Below are 18359 nucleotides of genomic sequence, written 5' to 3'. Positions count from 1 at the left end.
GTGTTGGATTTGGGGCGTGGGGATCTGCTTGAGGTCAGGTCTGGATGGTGGGATCTGCTTTATGCTGGATTTGGGACATGGAGACCTGTTTGTGCTGGGTCTTGGATGCTGGAGTCAACTGTGGGTCAGGACTAGAGATAGGATCTGCTCTGGGCTGAATTTAGGATGTGAGGACCTGCTTCGTGTTGGATCTTGGGCTCTGCTTTGGGTCAGATCTGGATGTTGGACCTGCTTCGTGTCAGATTTGGGACACCAGGATCTGCTCCACATTGAATTCAGGACACTGGGATCTGCTTTGTGTCTGGGATGTGCTTCGTGTTAAAATTGGGGCCCTGTGTCCTGGAAGGCACCAAACCCCAATGAGAACAGGGGCCATCCCCTTGTCTGAGCGGCCCAAACCACCTCAGGGCAGCACCCAGAAGGCAGTCTGTGTCCATCACAACTCAGCGTGGTACTGCTCCGCTTTGAAGACATCACTGGGCTGCATGAAGATGCCCTCCATCACCTTCCAGTAGTTATTCTGGCTGGAGGCAGCCATGCCGTGCACCTCCTTCTGCCCGTGGATGGGGCGCCCGTACTGCTCCCCCGTCACCGAGAGGAAGACGTCGGTGGAGGTGTGCTGGAAGCGAACCTCGCTGTCCCGTGACCAGTAGGTCCCAGTGCACACCACTGTCCAGTCGTCCAGGTAATCACCCTCACCGTCCTCCCCGAACGCGCTCACCTCCTGTGGTCCAAAAGAGCTTATTTTGGGGGTGGGATGAGGCAAGGGGGGACTCGGGGGTGCTGAGGTCACCCACAGAGTGAGGAGGGGGCTGAGGGGACCTTGTTGGGACATGGAGGGTGTGGTTGGGACTGGGGTGTTGGGGACGGAACAGGAGCCCATCTCAAGGACCTGAGAACAAGGTGGAACTGGGAAGGATCCAGCTGGGACCAGGGAATAAGGGAGCACTGGTGGGGATGTGGGGGGCAAGGGGGATGGAGTCAGGAGTGGGGAGCAAGGTGGGACTGGTAGGGACAAAGGGAGCACAGTCAGGACCAGGGAACAAGGAAGTGCTGGCAGGGACATGGGGAACCTGGTTTGGAAGCAAGATGGAGCTGGTGGGGACAAGTAGGACAGACAGGACCTGACAGAGACATGGAGAACCTGGTGGGGACTGGGGAATGAGATGGGGCTGTAAGGACGAGGGGGACTTGGCAGGGACATGGAGAACCCAGCGTGTACTGGAGAGCAAGGCGGATCTGGTGGGGACAAAGGGGACCCGGCAGTGCGCAGGGAAAGGACCTGCTCCCGTTGGACACGGTGCCCCCCGGTGCGGCCGCTCTCCCTGGTACCTGGTTCCCGGACAGCGGGGATGCGAAGTGGTGGCTGTGGAGGTTGCGGCCGGTGCCCAGGTGCGTGAGCCGGATGCTCTGTCCGCACCGCACCGGCGCGCCGCGCTCGCAGACCCCCGCCGTGCGGGCCCGCACCCGCCAGTAACTGTTCCCATCGTCCGCCGCCGACACCCCGGTCACCGACTGCTGCCCGCTGCCTGCGGCCGGGCCGAAGAACCGCGGTCAGGGCCGGCTCGGAACGGGGCGGAAGGGGGGAAAGGGAGGAGTGTCCGGTTACCGGATCCGTAGCGCACATCATGCGAGTGCAGGCGGACGTTGTGCCGCACGTTGAGCAGCTTCACCACGGAGCCGCAGGTGACGACCCCGGTTCCGGTTCCGGTTCCGGTCCCGGTGCGCACAGCAACGCCCAGCGCCAGCACAAGCACCCGGGCGAGCACCCGCGGCCTCCCCGCCGCGGCCCCCCCCATCCCTCCGCCGGAAGAGGAAGTGAGCGCCGCTCACGCCCGCCCGGAGGTCGCCGCTCGCCTGCTCCGCCTCCCCTCGCTCGCTGTCGTCGCCGCCGCAGCCGCCGAGGCCTCCATTTTCCCCTCAGCGCTCGGGTAAGGCCGCACCGGGCGGGACCGGCGCCGCCCCGGGCAGGGCGGGTGCTGGCGGCGGCGCTGGGGTTCGGGTCACCCCGCGGAGGGCCCGTGGGGAGCCGTTGCCAGGGGAACAGCGCGGCCGCGCCGGGCCTGGGGCGGCTCCGAGGCCTCCTGCGCCGCGCTGGGGCGGCTCCGGTGCAGGCCTATGGGGGGCCTACGGCGGGCGCTGTGCTCCCGGCGGCTCTTGGAGTACCCGTGATGGAGATGGGGCTTCGGGGAGGTGAAGCGGGGGCAGGCGGCCCGGGTGAGGAAGCTGCTGACCGGGACCGCAGCTCCCGCCCGCCGGAGGGGCCGTGGGGTAGCGGTGACACGGTGGGGAGCGCTGGTAGGGGTGAGGGGTGGGCACGGGGAGCGTGGTTGTGATCCCCGGAGGACTGAACAAGGTGTGAGCTCTGTTACAGCTGGGTTCGCATCGCCCCGCTCCTCAGGTGTGATTCCCGGAGCGTTCCGTTCGGTTTAGCAATTTGTGATAGGGTCTCCCATGAAAATCCATGGGGCAGCAGCTTGGGAAGACCCTTTTGGGGCTCAATGGCCAAAAGGTGGCAAAAAACAAAAAGGTAGGGATGAAGGAGTGGTGCCACAACGGGGTGAGGTTGTTGTGGAGTTCCGCCGGCATCTCCCTGCTTTATTTTCCTGAGTATGGTGCTGTGGAGAAGGAAAAGTTAGTCCTAAATTATTTAGGTTGTGATTACCTGCAGAGGACAGGTAATGTGGAGTGGTTGAGGTGTGGTAAATGACATACTACATGTGTAAGGAAGGTCACAAGCACTGCAGAGACTGACTCTGCATCAGCTTTTACTATGCAGGAAAGAGCTGATGGTGTCTCAGCACTTTGTTTTAATGCATCCATCACCCCTCTGTAGCCTAATGAGGAGATGTTGGAATTGCTTTAAAGGAGCAAAAGCAGAACAGAAGACATTATGTTGCTGTATAAAGCCTTGGCAGTTTGTGCCCTGGCTCTTGCTGGTGGTTCTGGTTTGCCCATCTTGAAAGAGGAGCAGTGGAAAAGGGGCAGGAGCAGCGTGGATGAGCAGGTTTGGGGCAAGGGAAGCTTTCCCTTCCTTACCTTAGGGGAGAACTTGCTGACGTGGGATACAAATCAGGTGTGTGAAGTCCCGTGCAGTGAGGAGGAAAGATGAGTTTTCAGTTTCTTACAGGAAATTCTGATGCAGCAGGGCTAAAATAAACAGGAGGAAGTGCTTTTTCACACACCGTGTTATTAAACTGTGGCAGAGGATGTGCTGCCACCCAGTAGCATTGAGGCAGCGGGACCAATGGGGAGCATTAAAAACTAACAAAAGTAGGTGTGGGAAGTTCCAGAGCTGCACTGCTTGGGCTTTCCCTGTTGCAGCCTCTTGCTCTCTAGTCATCATTTCACCCCTACACTCCCTCTTGTCATAGTCTTTTACTGCTGTGGATGTACTTAGGCCAAGCTAAAATCAATGTCATGGGCATTTAATAGGCCAAATAAATAGATTTGCCTTCCTTAGGCCAGTGTTTGAACTGAGTCAAGTTTCCAGCCTCTTATTCTCATGGAGCTTTCTGAATCCTCTCCAGCTGAACTTAGAATCATAGAATCACAGAACAGTTAGGGTTGGAAAGGGCCTTAAGATCAGCCAGTTCCAACCCCCCTGCCATGGGCAGGGACACCTCGCACTAAACCATCTCACCCAAAACTTCATCCAGCCTGGCCTTGAACACTGCCAGGGATGGAGCATTCACAACCTCCCTGGGCAACCCATTCCAGTGCCTCACCACCCTAACAGGAAAGAATTTCCTCCTTATATCCAATCTAAACTTCCCCTGTTTAAGTTTGAACCCGTTACCCCTTGTCCTGTCACTACAGTCCCTAATGAAGAGTCCCTCCCCAGCATCCCTATAGGCCCCCTTCAGATACTGGAAGGCTGCTCTGAGGTCTCCATGCAGCCTTCTCTTCTCCAGGCTGAACAGCCCCGACTTCCTCAGCTTGTCTTCATATGGGAGGTGCTCCAGGCCCCTGATCATCCTCGTGGCCTCCTCTGGGCTTGTTCCAACAGCTCCATGTCCTTTTTATGCTGAGGACACCAGAACTGCTCACAATACTCGAGGTGAGGTCTCACGAGAGCAGAGTAGAGGGGTAACTTTTTTAGTCTTAACTTTTCAAAGGTAGACTAAGAACTAAGCAAAACTGTTCAGTGGTGGCTTTGGCAATGGACCTGTGTGACCTTAAGTGGACTGTGAGTTGAATCGTGACATGGCAGAGGTTAAAACAGTCCCTGCCCAAACCATCTCCCACCCAAAAATACCCCTCACAAAACCAGTGTTAGCTTGGATCAGGGCCTTGATGTTATTTCTCACAAAAAGAATGGGGAGAAGCCAAGAACTTGCTTCTCTTCAGCACCCGTGCTGTAGTAAAGCCTAGATTAGCACTTGGTTCTTCTGTTTTGGGCATCAACATTGATGTCCTGAGGTTGATTGCTGAAGAATAATCAATGTATCTTGCTGTGAGGATGCTCCTTGGTTATTCTTGGTTGTAACAGCTGTTCTTGATGCCATCCTGCACATGATAATGTCCCTGCCTTGCCAGAGGACCACGCTATGTGGCATGGAGCAGGAGGTTTTTCCATAACACTGATATTCTGCAGGTGCTCGCAGTGTACCTCCGTTTCTAAACCTAATGAATTAAGTTTTGCTGAATTAAGTGCTCCTGCCTCCAGCACTGCCATGGTTTGCAGTCCTGAGCAGCCAGCAGCTATCTGGATGCATGGCCATGGCTTTACAGGTCTGGTTTCCAGTTCATTACAAAGCAACCCTTGTTCTGAAGGCGCTGCCTGGCCTAACCAGGGAGGCAGCCCACAGTGCCTGTGGCTGATGTCTACCCTGGTCCTGCTGACCTGATGTCTGCAGTCTTGGTATTAACAGCAAAGAGAGTTGTCCACTCGGGGTCATCCCAGTTAAAAGGAGCCTGTGGACTCTGGACAACTGCCACTGGGCCTTTGAGCCAGACAAAATGCAGACACTGCTGGGTGAAAGCAGCGGTTGCGTAGTTGCTCAGCCCTGAGCTGCTCTGGTGTTGATGTTGAGTGGGAGAGGCTGTGTTCAATGTGGGGGCACCCTTCCTGCCCTCACTGCCTGCTCTGGTGCTGTCACAGCATTGCTGTTGTCTTTGGTCCATCTTGGTCAGTGTCTAGTGGCTGGAGTGTGTCTCTGGCTAAAGCTGTACATATATATCACCTGTAGGAACCTGTTTGCTTGTGCACAGGTAAGCGGGCAGGATTAGGCATGGGCTCCCTGTGGTTTTGGTGCTCTAGTGCAATTTAGTACTTGCTCCTCTGCTGCAGTGTTGCAGGAGCAGGGATGCTGCTGTGCTGCTCTGAGGGAAGGCCCATAGCATGATACAGCTGAGCTGGCCCAATGCTTATCCGATGGAATCTTTAAACCCTTCTGTGTGACACACAAGTGATGTTGCTGGAGTGGGGCTCTCTCTGTGTGACCCAGACCAGGCAGCAGTGCTGGTCTGAGCTCTGTGATTCCACCCGCTCTGTCTCTGCCACCTTCCTGTCCTGTTTTATTTCAAATGAAGGCCTCTCTGGCACTCAGGGTGGGAGAGGCACCTTTAGTCCGTATCTGATTCGACATCTCCTTGGTAATAGCTACCCTTCCATTTGCTGTGCTAAGTGACATCCCTGCTGTCCCGAGCTGGATCTCACTGGAGCCAAAAGCACCCGGTTTTGTGGGTGGTTGGCTTGTGTGGAACCTGCTCAGCTGCGTCATTAAATGAGATGGGTTTCCTAAGTCCTAGTCATTCCCTATGTCCAGACAAATTTGATTTGACATGAAATGAAATTGCCAGGAGGTGGTAGAAGAGGTGATGACAAAAAAAGGTTGGAATTGTGGGTGAAGTGGCGGAGAACAGTGAAATTGTCTGTGGTGCTGTGATGAGGGGGGTTCTTTCATCCTGGATTTGCGTGTTGAGCATGGGCAGGAGAGAGATGAGGTTATTAAACTTGGAAATGTTCTAGGAACAGCCACTTAGCCTGTTATGTATGTTAATACACCCTGATGGATATCTGTAGAAGAATTGGTGAGAAAATGTGAGGTTGACATGATATTCATACACAGGCTGGCGAACATAACAGTTCCTGTTCCTTTGCTGTATATAGCTACACTGTTCATCAGTGGTGTTTGCTTCAGGGTTTAACCAGCATCTGTACTGCCCTCTGAGCAGTTATTCCTGAGGGGGATCCCTCAATACACCTGTGTGGATTCTGCAGCGTCCTCTTGAGGACAGGCATCACCCTGTACGTACACACGCACGTACTCATGCTGTTTGGGTGCAGAGCAGTAGCGTTGGCCTGCTGCAGTGTCTCCCTGTCTGGAGCGTGGCAAATAGATAGATGTTGGCCACAACCACGTAATCCACAGCCAAGGAGTACAAGCTGCTGTCTGCTCGTGTCTGAAACTTGGCAGAGGTCTTTCCCTTTGTCTTTGTTGTGGGTTTTCCTCAATGAGATACGGCTGACACGCTCCTTTGGAGCTCCTGGTACTTTAGGACTTCAAAGGTTATCCAGGCTCAGCCTTGCACCTTTTTGTTGCTTTTCTTTAAGCGAGGAATAAGTCCCTGGTTTTCCCTAAGTTGTATTTGTGCACCAGATGTGTGGGTCTCAGGGTGGAACAAGAAGTCCTGCACACAAGAAGTGTCGTGGCAAAGCCTTGATCAGGTTGTTCCATACAGGACCAATTTCCTTCAGCTGTTTGTTTGCAGTGGGAAATGATTAAGGAACATTTGGAAGCATGTTTGCTTAAGTATCGTTCTCTGGCCTATGGAGTTCTCATCTTTTTTCCTTTCTTTTTTTGTGTGTTAAATTACATCAGATGTAATTTCACATGAAGGGTTTGGCTTTAGATCTGACACTTCCTCTGAGCTGCTTTTTGTACCTTCCCAAAGCCTGGTGGTTCTTCCTGGGCAGGAGTTTTCATCTTCACACCCATTTGAGGGATTAATTTGGGGTTTTTTCTCATAGCTGGCAGTGTGAGCTGCTCTTGTTTTGGTGTATGTAAAAAGGAACCCAGAAATTCCTTTGGAAAGTTTGGAAATGACAGCAGGCTTTGTAACCACAAGAAGCGGAAGCTCAGAGAGGCAGAACTTGAGCCGTGTCTTTATGGACACAGACTTTCCTTTGTACCAGACTGGATTTATACTGCTTCCAGAAACCCTAGTTGGGGAAAAACATCAAACAAAAGGTTCTGGGGATACAAAACACCCCATATCTGTGGTCTCATTTATTTATCTCTGGGAGAGCCCCCTGGCTCTGGCTGTGTGGGCCAGTGGCGTTGGACAAGCCCCTTGTTTGCTCCATGGGGCTCCACAGAGCCTTGCTAACATCCTCCAACTCAGTCAAGGCCCTTCTCAACTTCACCCTGGCTTCATTAACTGCGTGAGGATTACTCACATTAACATCCTAATGGGTTGGACAGTGTGCCCAACGCCGTGCAGTGTCAGTGGCAGCTTTCCTGGCTGTGTGGGAGGGTACGGATGGGATGAAGGGCTTTGGCTGCATGTGCTGGTTCAGCCTCAGCCCAGAGCTCAGCTGTGCAGTGAATGCTGCTGTGAGAGGTCCTGTCCTGCTTGCTGAGACATGGGTTGACAGGAGCTGGCAGCATTTGGCCACTGGCTTTGCTTGCCTAATCTCTCATGACAGGGATGTCCAGGCAAGGTGGACCCTGGGTAATTCAAGGCCTTGATAGATAATTTCAAGCCCTCTTGCCTTAGCTGACTTCTCTCCAAAACCCTGTAGGAGGAAGTGCTTGTGTTTTGCTCGCTCAGCTGATGTGATGGATGTTTCCTCTTCCCCCAGTTGCACTGGAGCCGTGTGTGAGAGCCTGCAACCATGTCTGACTTCGTAGAAAGTGAAGCAGAGGAGTCAGAGGAAGAGTACAATCAAGATGGGGAGGTTGTGCCCAGAGTAACCAAGAAGTTTGTGGAGGAGGATGAGGATGGTGAGTCTGCCTGTCAGTTCTGAGTTTGCTGAGTTGTCTGGGTGCCTCACTGCTCTGTTTTACATCATGACTGCAGATGGAGCATTAACTGTGCTATAATAGCATGGCCATCTGTAGTCGATCATCTCAGCTGTTTAAGTGCCTCCTTTCCTTCAAGTGCTTAGGTGGTTTTATACTTGGCAACAGAAAATACGCTGCTTCACCCCCGTAGCACTTGCAGGCACACTGTTTGGTAGCAAACAGTAGAAGCAGAGGGTTGTCCAGTGTGACCACTCCACCTGTTCCATCTGCAGCAAGAGCATGAAATCACGAGTCAAGAAGTGGGGTTGTGACAAGAGCAGCTGCTGGGTTCTGTGTCAGTAGAAGTGTTCACTTTAAACTCTCTGTGTGGATAGTGTGAAGGAGTCTTGGCAGATAGCCAGTGAGTGCATGTTTAACACTTGCTGCTCTTCACACCAGATGAGGAGGAGGAGGAGAATCTTGATGATCAGGATGAGCAGGGGAACCTGAAAGGATTCATTAATGATGATGACGATGAGGAAGAAGAAGAGGAGGAAGAAGCCAGTGACTCTGGAGACTCTGAAGATGATGTTGGCCACAAAAAGAGAAAGCGCAGTAAGTTTTGTGTTCATATCAGGTCACAGTGCAATGCTGTCACACTGTCCTGCCAGAGAGCAGAGCTCTCCCTCTGCCCTGGGTGTCTGCAGGGGCTGGATGACCTGTACCCTTCGTACTGTTGGTCCATTCCCAGGTTAGTAGAGTGTAACTCTTCTCTGCTTTCTTCTCTTAGCTTTTGACGACCGCCTGGAGGATGATGATTTTGATCTCATTGAAGAGAACTTGGGCGTTAAAGTCAAAAGAGTGAGTTGTGTTCCCATGCTGCTGTTAATGGGGTGGTGGCTCTTAGCATGAAGGAGCTTGGAGTGAGCAAGAGGTGTCTCTGTCTGCTCCTACCCTTCTGGGGGTGAGTGCTTGAAGGAAGTGGCATTTTTCCCTGCCCAGGCAGTTGGGACCTGGCTTCCTAGAGTTTGCAAAACACTTCTGGTTCCTAAAATCTGCCGTGCTCCTCCCTTCCCACCTCTGCACAACAGTCTTAGGAGCCTGTGTGCCAGTAGCATTCTCCTGCGTGATGCTAACCTCAAAGTCACCACAGGCTATTATGGGCTGTAAAGCTCCTTCCGCAATGCTCACTAGAGGCACACCAAGCCAGGCTAACGCTGGTGGTGACAGCATGCAGGTGGCACAGTCCTCAGCAGGCAGTTAGGGGGTGTGTGCACTGAGCCCCATGAGTACTTGCAGCAAGGCTGCCAGGGGACGGCCCTTCTCCCCTGTGTGCCTTTGCTGGGCTCCATCCTGCTCCCTGTCAGAGAAGTGCAGTCATGGCCTGGCAGAGGCCCCACTGAGCCTGGTGTCCATGCTGGGAATTGTGGGCCCTAATGAGCTGTTTTGCTTGCAGCAAAAATTCAGGCGTTTGCGGAAGATGTCCGATGATGAGGATGATGAGGAGGAAGATTATGGGAAGGAAGAACATGAGAAAGAAGCCATTGCTGAAGAAATCTTTCAGGATGGCGAAGGCGAGGAAGGAGGGGAAGCTGTTGAAGTTCCCGTTCCTCCACCAGAAGAGGAAGAGGAGGAGGAGGAAGATGAATCTGGTGAGTGTTGGATGGTCAGTACATCCAAAGCGTTAAGCCCAGGAACCAAGTTAGGGCTTTCTCTGAGCTACAAGTAACTAAAGGCTGTAGCATCGTTGTCGTAAAGCTCATTTTGGTCTGATTAGTACAGTCTTTAGAATGAAGTGTTTGAGTGCAGAATTAGCTTGTCTAAACCACTTTGTCCAGAAGCACATTACGTATGCTGAGGTGTTGAATGTTTCTAACATGGAAATGCTTCAAAGGAAGGAAGTCAAGGCACTGTTTAGTACCTGGTAGCACAGCACATGGCACATGCCTGCCTTACTTGAGTATCGGCCTGTTGCCACTGCTAATACCATACTGAAGGAGTGTCAAGAATTCTTTGTCTGCTGCCTCAAGCAGCAAGGCCTTTTCTGACTGCAGTTCAGTGCACTGAGCTGCAGATAGCTGCCAGATGGCTTTGCCTGTGTCTGGAAGTACATTCTAGCTTGTTATTATGGGTCAGGCTCCTGGAATGTTTGAGGTTGGTGTAGGAGATGCTGTGGGTAGCTGGGCAGACTGACAGCCAGCGGCAGCCTAGGCCTGTGGTGAAGGCTCATAGTTGCATTGGCTGAGCTGAGCTTTGTGAGAGGTACCAGTTGAATATGCGAGGTCCTGACTAGTAAATTGTTTCTCCATGTCCAGACATTGATGACTTCATTGTGGATGATGATGGACAACCTCTGAAGAAGCCAAAATGGCGAAAGAAGCTCCCTGGATACACAGATGCGTAAGTATTGATTGGAAGTTGGCCTGGAGCCTCAAAAACGGTGCTCAGCTTGAGTCTTGCAACCTCAGAGTGATTCAGCTTGTGACTGGGTACTTCTGGTCTCTTTGCCTAAAGGAACCTGGTAAATTTAAACCTGGAGCCTTTAGTCTGTGATTCCTTAGAAGTCTGACTCCTTCCCTGTTTTTTTTTTTTACAGGGATACCAAAACCAGTCCCCTAAGAGAGGTGTTTGCATGTAAAGGTCAAAGAATTGTGTACTTACTTAAAAAAATATGATTTTTTTTTTTTAGTACTTATCTAAAAAAAATATGATTTTTTTTTAGTCTAGAGGGAAACTAAAACTTAGATTTAGATGCTCTGGCCTCTTCTGTGTGGCTAGAAGGATGTTCTGTAGCTTCACTGTGGGGCTAAATGGCAGCTTTTTGCCTTCCAGTGCTTTGCAGGAAGCTCAGGAAATCTTTGGTGTGGACTTTGACTATGATGAGTTTGAGAAGTACAATGAGTATGATGAGGAGATGGAGGAGGAATATGAGTATGAGGATGAAGAAACTGAAGGGGAGACCCGTGTACGACCCAAGAAGACCACCAAGAAGCGCGTCAGCCGACGAAGCATCTTTGAGATGTATGAGCCCAGTGAGCTGGAGAGCAGTCATCTAACGGACCAGGACAATGAGATCCGCATGACAGACATGCCTGAGAGGTTCCAGGTGAGGGAGGAGGGAGCCAGAAGGTATTTCAGTGTTCAGATGACGTTGTGAATTGTGTTAGCTGTGTAAGCCCGGTTTTAGCACTGGTCCTAGGTTCTCTTTGGCCACTGGGTGCCAGTGTTGCACTCCCGGGCTTGTGCTCAGCTGAGATGTCCTTTATGCTGGATGCTGTTAGGAATCCCTTGAGTTGTACTTCTGGCTAACAAGAGGTACAGTGCCAGAGAAGGTTTGCTGGGGTTTCTAGAACACCCATTTGCCAGCCAGCACATACCTGTTCTGTACCAATTGTAACTCACTTTAATCCAGGTGACTGGGACTTACACTGCTCTCAATGCAGAGTCCTGTTTGTGCTGCTGGGAATCATTCTGATATCTCATATTTTTGTCTTAATTTTACCCTATATTCAGATTTTCACTAAGCAACCCATCTCCCTTTATGTTAATGTAATTCTGTGCAGAGACTTGTTACTCTTCCTTGTAAAAGGGACAGCTGAAGCTGCCAGCTCTTCAGAAGGACCTGCTTTCCCATGCCAGTGTGCACAGCACACGGGAGTGTTCTTTGGAATGTCTTCTGGCCTTATATAGCCTGTTCAGACATTCTGTCATCCTCATGCTGATGATTAGAGCAGGCTCCTGAAAGAGAAGTGTCTGAGACTAAAAGCCCAGGGAGGGTTTAGAGCTGCTTTATGTTCTGTTATTGTGTCTGCAGCAAGAAGAGTGATGATAGAACAAACAGATTGAAACAGAGGATGTAACTGCAAGGGTTTGGGGCTGGTAGGAAGAAAGGGATACCCTGGCTTGATCCTCACAAAAGATTTCACACCACTGCAGGCCTTTCCACAAGCCTTTGAGAGAATTGTAGCTGCCTTTACTGGTGTAAAGCTGATGCAGGCTTCTTGTGTGCTCAGAAAATGCAGATATTGAAGTGCTGTCCCTAGCAAAATTCAGTGGGTATGGGAGGTGTTGAGGCCCTATAGGCAACCTGCAGCTCAAAGCAGTAATTTCCAGGCCTTTTGGAAAGATGGTAGCAAAAGCCCTGGTGTTGCAGGTACCTCTGCTCATTCTGTTGTCTCCCCACAGCTGCGGTCCATCCCGGTGAAGAATGCTGAGGATGATGAGTTGGAGGAAGAAGCTGATTGGATTTATAGGAATGCATTTGCAACACCCACCATCTCCTTGCAGGTAAAGGACTATGCCTGGGACTTGTGTCCTACTTGACTTCCAGATTTCCAGTCTGGAGGCCTTGTTCCAGGAGGCTGCTGAATGTGATGCCCCATACATGTTTCTTTCTGCTTTTCAGCAGGTCATTTAACATACATGTATCTTCATTCTCACATCCACAAAATGGGACAAAAAGGCACGCAGAGAAGTTGCAAGAGTAACTAAGAATGATTGAAAGATCTCTGAGCCACAGTGCACTTAGAACTAAACCAGTATTAGCCATGATCTGCTTTTAACCATCAGTTACTTTGCCCAGAGGCTGCTTCTCTTCCTTTAAGCCAGTCAGGGCTAGGATGCTTTTCTGTGGTCTAAAATCAGAGCATGTACCTAAGCCTGCATTCCTAAGACTGCTTTTTTCCACCCTTAGCCCAGGCTGGTCTTTTAGGGAGGTCAGCTTAGGAATACAAGCAGCACAACATGTTTCTCCCTTTTAGGAAAGTTCTGACTACCTCGACCGTGGACAAGCCAGCAGCAGCTTCAGCCGCAAGGGTCCCAGCACCATCCAGAAGATTAAAGAAGCCTTGAATTTCATGAGAAATCAACACTTTGAGGTAATTTTGCTCCATTGCCATGACAAGGTCTGAGTTGCTTATCTCCTTATCCAGACAGGATTAGCAGAAGGCCTGCTGGAAGCATTTAGGGCAGCAAACTAGAAGGGACTGAGATACCTGGTTGCCTCTCCTGTGGCAAAATGGTGCTTGTTGGTGCAGCTCATCTTATATGAGCTGTGGTAACACAGGTTTTTAAGGCCTGTTTGATTGGACTGCCGTCATCTTATTTCCCTGATCCTGGGCAAATGATGTTAACTGAGATGGAGGACTTTCAGACTCTCTTCAGTCTTGCTTCAACCTATTCTCTAAGGTGTTGCCTGATGCTGCAGAAGCTCTTTCGTTTATGTGGTGTGTTCTTTGGTGGATCAGTCGTAAGAGCTGGGCCATGGCTTGTTATATTTCCTACACTGCTGCTCCATTAGCTTGTTCTTCCACGTGGAACAGGAGCATTCTCTGGACTTCTGGCTGCCAGGAACAGCCTGGTCTCCTGCATGGTGGTGACAAGTCTCATTTCTGACCCAGGTCCCATTCATCGCCTTCTATAGAAAGGAGTATGTGGAGCCAGAGCTGCACATCAATGACTTGTGGAGGGTCTGGCAGTGGGATGAGAAGGTGAGGAGTGTTTTCACTGCTTGTTATCCCATTGATATTTAAGATGTCTTCCCACTTAGCCTGATACTTTCAGCAGATTTTGGTTTGGCTGTGGAGACCTTGTGTGCTTTTTTTACCTGTGTTACATGCGTGTTTGCTGTCCTGTGGTGGTAAAGGGTTATCTGACAAAAGAGAATTCAAAGCAGTCCTTCCCTTCACCAAGTTCCTTTTGTGTAGTGACCTTCTATCAGGAAGATCCAAACCTTGATTTATTTTCTTCTATTACTACAATCTACATTGGAGATAAGACCTGCCACATGTCACATCTGGGCTTGGCTGTGGATAATGATTTTGGTGATTGTTTTGGTATGACAAATATCCTGTGATCCTGAGAGCTCCCTGTCTGGAAAGGGAAGAGACAAACATGATGCACTGTGATGGTGCATTTCACTGGAAGTCTTTTGTTCTCATGCTAGTGGACCCAGCTGAAGATCCGCAAGCAGAACCTGACACGGCTGTTTGAGAAGATGCAGGCCTATCAGTATGAACAAATCTCTGCTGACCCAGACAAGCCCTTGGCTGATGGAATAAGGGCCCTGGATACTACTGACATGGAGAGGTATGGTTCCATGACTTATATTCATTCCAAAACAACTTAAAGTGTGTGTTGACTTGCCCAAACAGCACAGGCTGTCTGGCCACTGCAGTGCATTGACTTTATCCTCCCCACAAAGCTGGTACTGAGAAATATTTAAGTCTCTCTTGGAAGATGAACCCAAGTGCTCCTTCTGCCTGTGACTTGTAGCAAAGCAGGTTCCTTGAGTGCTCTGACCACAGCTCAGCTGCAAGCAGGGTGTAACATGCTGGCTTTACGTGCCGTAGGCTGAAGGACGTGCAGTCCATGGACGAGCTGAAGGACGTGTATAATCACTTCCTGCTGTACTATGGGCGAGACATCCCCAAGATGCAGAATGCTGCCAAGGCTGCTCGAAAGAAGCAGAAGCATATCCGAGAGGATGGTGAAGAGGAGGAAGGTTTGTCCCCAGATTTGTTAGTCTCCTAATTGTGGGCTGGTTGAAAATCCTGGTAAGGAAGTTTGTTGGAAAGCCCGCGTGTCTGCACAGAGCAGCTCTGCTGCTCAATTCTATCTCAAGTTAGTTCCAGCTCTTTCAGGCATCTCTGATCAGCCACCTTGATGTGTGTTTTAATGTGCAACCCAGAGGTACTGCTATTAAAACTACAAAAGAATGAAACTTAAGAGAAGATACTGTTTTCAGGGTGTTTTTTCTAACCCTGAATCATTTTAAGACTATGACCTTTGAGATGTGCTTGTGGAATGTAGGGGATCTAATGCACAATGTAGGTTGTGTTTAATCCCTGTGCTGTACTTGTGACACACTGCAGCTGTCTGGATGCCTCTGTAAAGAGGCCTTGCTAAATATATCCTTCCCATAGGTGATGGGGAGGATGCAGAAGATGATGAGCAGAAAGGGCCTGAGCTGAAGCAGGCTTCCCGGCGGGATATGTACACCATCTGTCAAACAGCTGGGCTGGGTAAGAGCTGCTCTCTGTCATGCTGAGCTTGCATTGGCTTACCTGTAGAAGGAGAACTGATGGTTAGCTCAGTATAAGCTGCTTGTCCTTATTGGTTTTGTTGTTTTCCTGTTACCAGATGGCCTGGCTAAGAAGTTTGGTCTGACTCCTGAGCAGTTTGGAGAGAACCTCCGAGACAGTTACCAGCGTCACGAGACAGAGCAGTTCCCTGCAGAGCCCCTGGAGCTGGCCAAGGATTATGTGTGTAGGTCAGTGGGGGGGAATGTGACACAAGGGAGGGGATCTGGAAGCGTTCTCAAGTCCTAAGCCTTTATGTTGCCTTTTTGCTTTTAGTCAGTTCCCAAGCCCTGAAGCCGTGCTGGAAGGAGCCCGGTACATGGTGGCTTTGCAGATAGCCAGGGAGCCTTTGGTCAGGCAGGTCCTGAGACAGACTTTCCAAGAAAGAGCCAAAATCAACATTTCACCAACCAAAAAGGGGAAAAAGGTAAGGAAGGGGAGCTCCAACTGTATGGGTCAGTTCAGGGAGGGATCTAAATAACATACAATGCTCTTTTTGCATCTGAAACCTTCTCCCATGTCAGTGGCAACTCAATGAGTCTCAGAGCAGCGTGTGAGCTGGGCTGTTTGCAGAGCCCAGCTCAGCAGTGTGCTGCCATTTTCAGTCTCAGCATTTCATCAGACCTGATTCTTGCTGTTAAGATGTTGCCTTCAATTATTGGAACAGTCTCTGTTTCTCTGGGACTGGGAAGGAATTCCACTGTGTCCTGCTGGGGAAGGAAATGCAGGCTGGCAGGCATAGGGGCGACAGGGTATTGAATAAAAACCATTGTCTGCTGGGGTATACAGAAGGGTCTTTCTTCATGAATGCCTTGCATGCATGCTGACTTGTCTGTCCTCTCCCAGGATATCGATGAAGCCCACTATGCCTATTCCTTTAAATACTTGAAGAACAAGCCTGTGAAGGAGCTGCGAGATGACCAGTTCCTGAAAATGAGCCTGGCAGAGGACGAGGCACTGCTCACTATAGATATCAGCATTGACATGAAAGGAGTGGAGGGGTGAGTCCTCACTGGCTGTGCCATTCATGCCTTGGCAGAGCTCGTTCATCCAGTGCTGCTGTGCTGTTAGAGCTCTTCTATAACCCAGACTGCCCCTGGAAGTCATGGCCTGATGCTTTCTTGCACCTTAAAGTCGGGCAAACCTCTTAGGGTCTTGTCTACCTAAGTTTTCATTAAGATGAAGAAAAAAACATCTCCCTTATTCATTTGAACCCTGAAGCCTTTAGGATTTTTCTGAAAGGTGATGCTTTTTTTCCCCAACTACACTCACTCCTTGGTTCTTTCTCTGCACATCTGAGGAGCCACACTGTGCAATGTGGCTGTGGGCTGCCCTGTGTTGTGCTGATCAGGCCACCAGCATGGCATTTGGCTTTGATCTGTATCACAGCATAGCTCTTGCAACTAAAGGAGTGTTTGATGGAAGGACTGCCTCTCCTTTCTAATTCCCAGGCATCTTCCTGAAGCCAATCTGCTGCTATTGCATCCCTGTGCAGGAATCTGCCAGTAGTGCTGTCAGTGCAGGCATTTGAAGCACTTTTATATCTTCTCCTCTTATTTCTTGCAGCTATGGTAGTGACCAGACATACTTTGAGGAAATCAAACAGTTCTATTACCGGGATGAGTTCAGCCATCAGGTGCAGGAGTGGAATCGGCAGCGTACGATGGCCATCGAGAGGTCCCTCAACCAGTTCCTCTATGTGCAGATGGCTAAAGAGCTGAAGAACAAGCTGCTGGTGGAGGCCAAGGATTATGTCCTCAAGGTGAGATGGGAGAGCTGGGGTTACAAATGCTAACAGCATGCTGGAGATTACTGCTGACAAGCCATACACAGGCTCTTTCTTGGGAAGGAGGAGAAGGGAGGCAGGGGTCTGCATCTGGTTCTTTCCCAAGGTGGGAGAAGAAAAGCCGGCATCTCAATAGGGAGGGGAGATGGGCTCCATGGGACTGCAGAGCTGGTTCCAGTCCTGGCAGAATACAGTCTTGCTGCCTTGAGCAGTCCATGACTGCCCCATCCCTGGCAATGTTCAAGACCAGGTTGGACAGAGCCTTGGGCTATGGGGCCTAATGTGAGGTGTCCCTGCCCATGGCAGGGGGTTGGAACTAGCTGATCTTAAGGTCCTTTCCAACCCAAACCATTCTGAGATTCTGTGACCTTCCCTCTGGAAAAGGGCTCTGCCAAAGCACCTGCAGTGGATTTTCTCCCTCCTCAATTTCCTTTCCTGTTCTACCAGGCTTGCAGCCGGAAACTGTACAACTGGTTAAAAGTAGCTTCATATCGTCCTGATCAGCAAGTGGAGGAAGATGATGATTTCATGGATGAAAACCAGGGGAAGGGGATTCGGGTGCTAGGCATTGCCTTTTCCTCAGCCAGGTAGGAGGACAGGAATTGCCTCTGGATCCGTGTAGAGCTTTAGCAGTTCACCGTGTCTGAGTGATCTCTGTTTTGCAGGGACAACCCAGTGTTTTGCGCCCTTGTTAATGGAGAGGGTGAGGTTACAGACTTCCTCCGACTGCCACATTTCACTAAGAGAAGGAATGCCTGGCGTGAGGAAGAGAGGGAAAAGAAGGTGAGCCTTGATGGATGCAGCTATTGTTGGGATGAATGTCTGCATGTTGGTTTTGGTACCATGCGATCCACTGTGGGCAATAGTCAGTCTGAAGACAGCTCAGGCCTTGCCACTCTTGCATGCAAACATACTGCCTTTTCCCCACCCTGTAATTTTCCTGGCAGAAGAGTTGTTTCCAGTTATATTCCAGCTCATCTCTTCTGCTCCCCTTATGGGGAGTGGCACTTGGGCAGGCTTTTGACTTCCATTGCTACTTTCACTGATTTTCTGTAACATCAGAGCGCAGCGCCATCAGTCTTTCCTCTGCAGAGCCTTCCTGTCTGACCTTACAGTGGTCAGGAGCTGCAAGGCTGGCCTGTGGAGAAGGCCTTTAGCCATGTTCATGGCATGGTGGCAGATCAAGGTGGCACTAGGGGAGGTTTTACTCTGTGAAATAGGAAGCTAGGATTGGTTCAGTACCCAGGAGTAGCTCAGTACAGAAACTCTCCAGCTTTGCTGCTCTGACCTGTCTCACCTCCCCTTCCAGGCCCAGGATATTGAAACCTTGAAAAAATTCCTTCTGAACAAGAAGCCTCATGTGGTGACAATTGCAGGCGAGAACAGGTCGGTCTTTGTGTTCCTTCCACTTCCCAGTCTCCTTGCAGTCCTTCCCTCATGCCTGTCCACATTTCACTTGTTTCTGTCCATGGGGTTATCTCCCAAAGTGATCCCAGGACCCAGCTTTGCGCTCTCCCCTCAATCTGCTTGGCTGTCTCTCCC

At 50.6% G+C, this 18359-nt stretch overlaps 2 protein-coding genes across 3 annotated transcripts in view; one reads left to right on the top strand and one right to left on the bottom strand.

Moving 5' to 3' along the window:
* Positions 1–289: 289 nt before the first annotated feature.
* SDF2 (stromal cell derived factor 2) lies at positions 290–1836 on the bottom strand. The gene is made up of 3 exons (XM_062629878.1): positions 1610–1836; positions 1333–1529; positions 290–724 (listed from the first exon to the last, which is right to left on the bottom strand). The coding sequence occupies exons 1-3, from the start codon at positions 1797–1799 to the stop codon at positions 437–439; spliced, it is 675 nt and encodes a 224-aa protein (XP_062485862.1). The 5' UTR covers positions 1800–1836; the 3' UTR covers positions 290–436.
* Positions 1829–18359, top strand: part of SUPT6H (SPT6 homolog, histone chaperone and transcription elongation factor) — a 28293-nt gene continuing 11762 nt past the window's right edge. Inside the window, exons 1-20 of one of the 2 annotated variants that reach the window (XM_062629877.1) lie at positions 1829–1931; positions 7811–7952; positions 8412–8567; positions 8743–8813; positions 9409–9604; positions 10268–10352; positions 10785–11058; positions 12138–12239; positions 12713–12829; positions 13352–13441; positions 13897–14039; positions 14303–14454; positions 14876–14974; positions 15093–15222; positions 15308–15458; positions 15878–16032; positions 16598–16793; positions 17265–17404; positions 17483–17600; positions 18127–18203. In XM_062629877.1, coding sequence (XP_062485861.1) covers positions 7844–7952; positions 8412–8567; positions 8743–8813; positions 9409–9604; positions 10268–10352; positions 10785–11058; positions 12138–12239; positions 12713–12829; positions 13352–13441; positions 13897–14039; positions 14303–14454; positions 14876–14974; positions 15093–15222; positions 15308–15458; positions 15878–16032; positions 16598–16793; positions 17265–17404; positions 17483–17600; positions 18127–18203 — 2561 coding nt within the window. In that variant the 5' untranslated portion in view covers positions 1829–1931; positions 7811–7843. Of the gene's footprint in view, positions 1932–7649; positions 7953–8411; positions 8568–8742; positions 8814–9408; positions 9605–10267; positions 10353–10784; positions 11059–12137; positions 12240–12712; positions 12830–13351; positions 13442–13896; positions 14040–14302; positions 14455–14875; positions 14975–15092; positions 15223–15307; positions 15459–15877; positions 16033–16597; positions 16794–17264; positions 17405–17482; positions 17601–18126; positions 18204–18359 lie in introns of those variants that run through there. The other variant, XM_062629876.1, reaches the window with a different exon arrangement.

Source organism: Pezoporus occidentalis, unplaced genomic scaffold (genome assembly GCF_034315485.1).
Source record: "Pezoporus occidentalis ecotype Australia unplaced genomic scaffold, CSIRO_AGI_Poc_V1 ctg343, whole genome shotgun sequence".
Classification (NCBI taxonomy): domain Eukaryota; kingdom Metazoa; phylum Chordata; class Aves; order Psittaciformes; family Psittacidae; genus Pezoporus; species Pezoporus occidentalis.
Note: the sequence above shows the minus strand (reverse complement) of the source record. Positions and strands in the feature narration are given on the sequence as shown.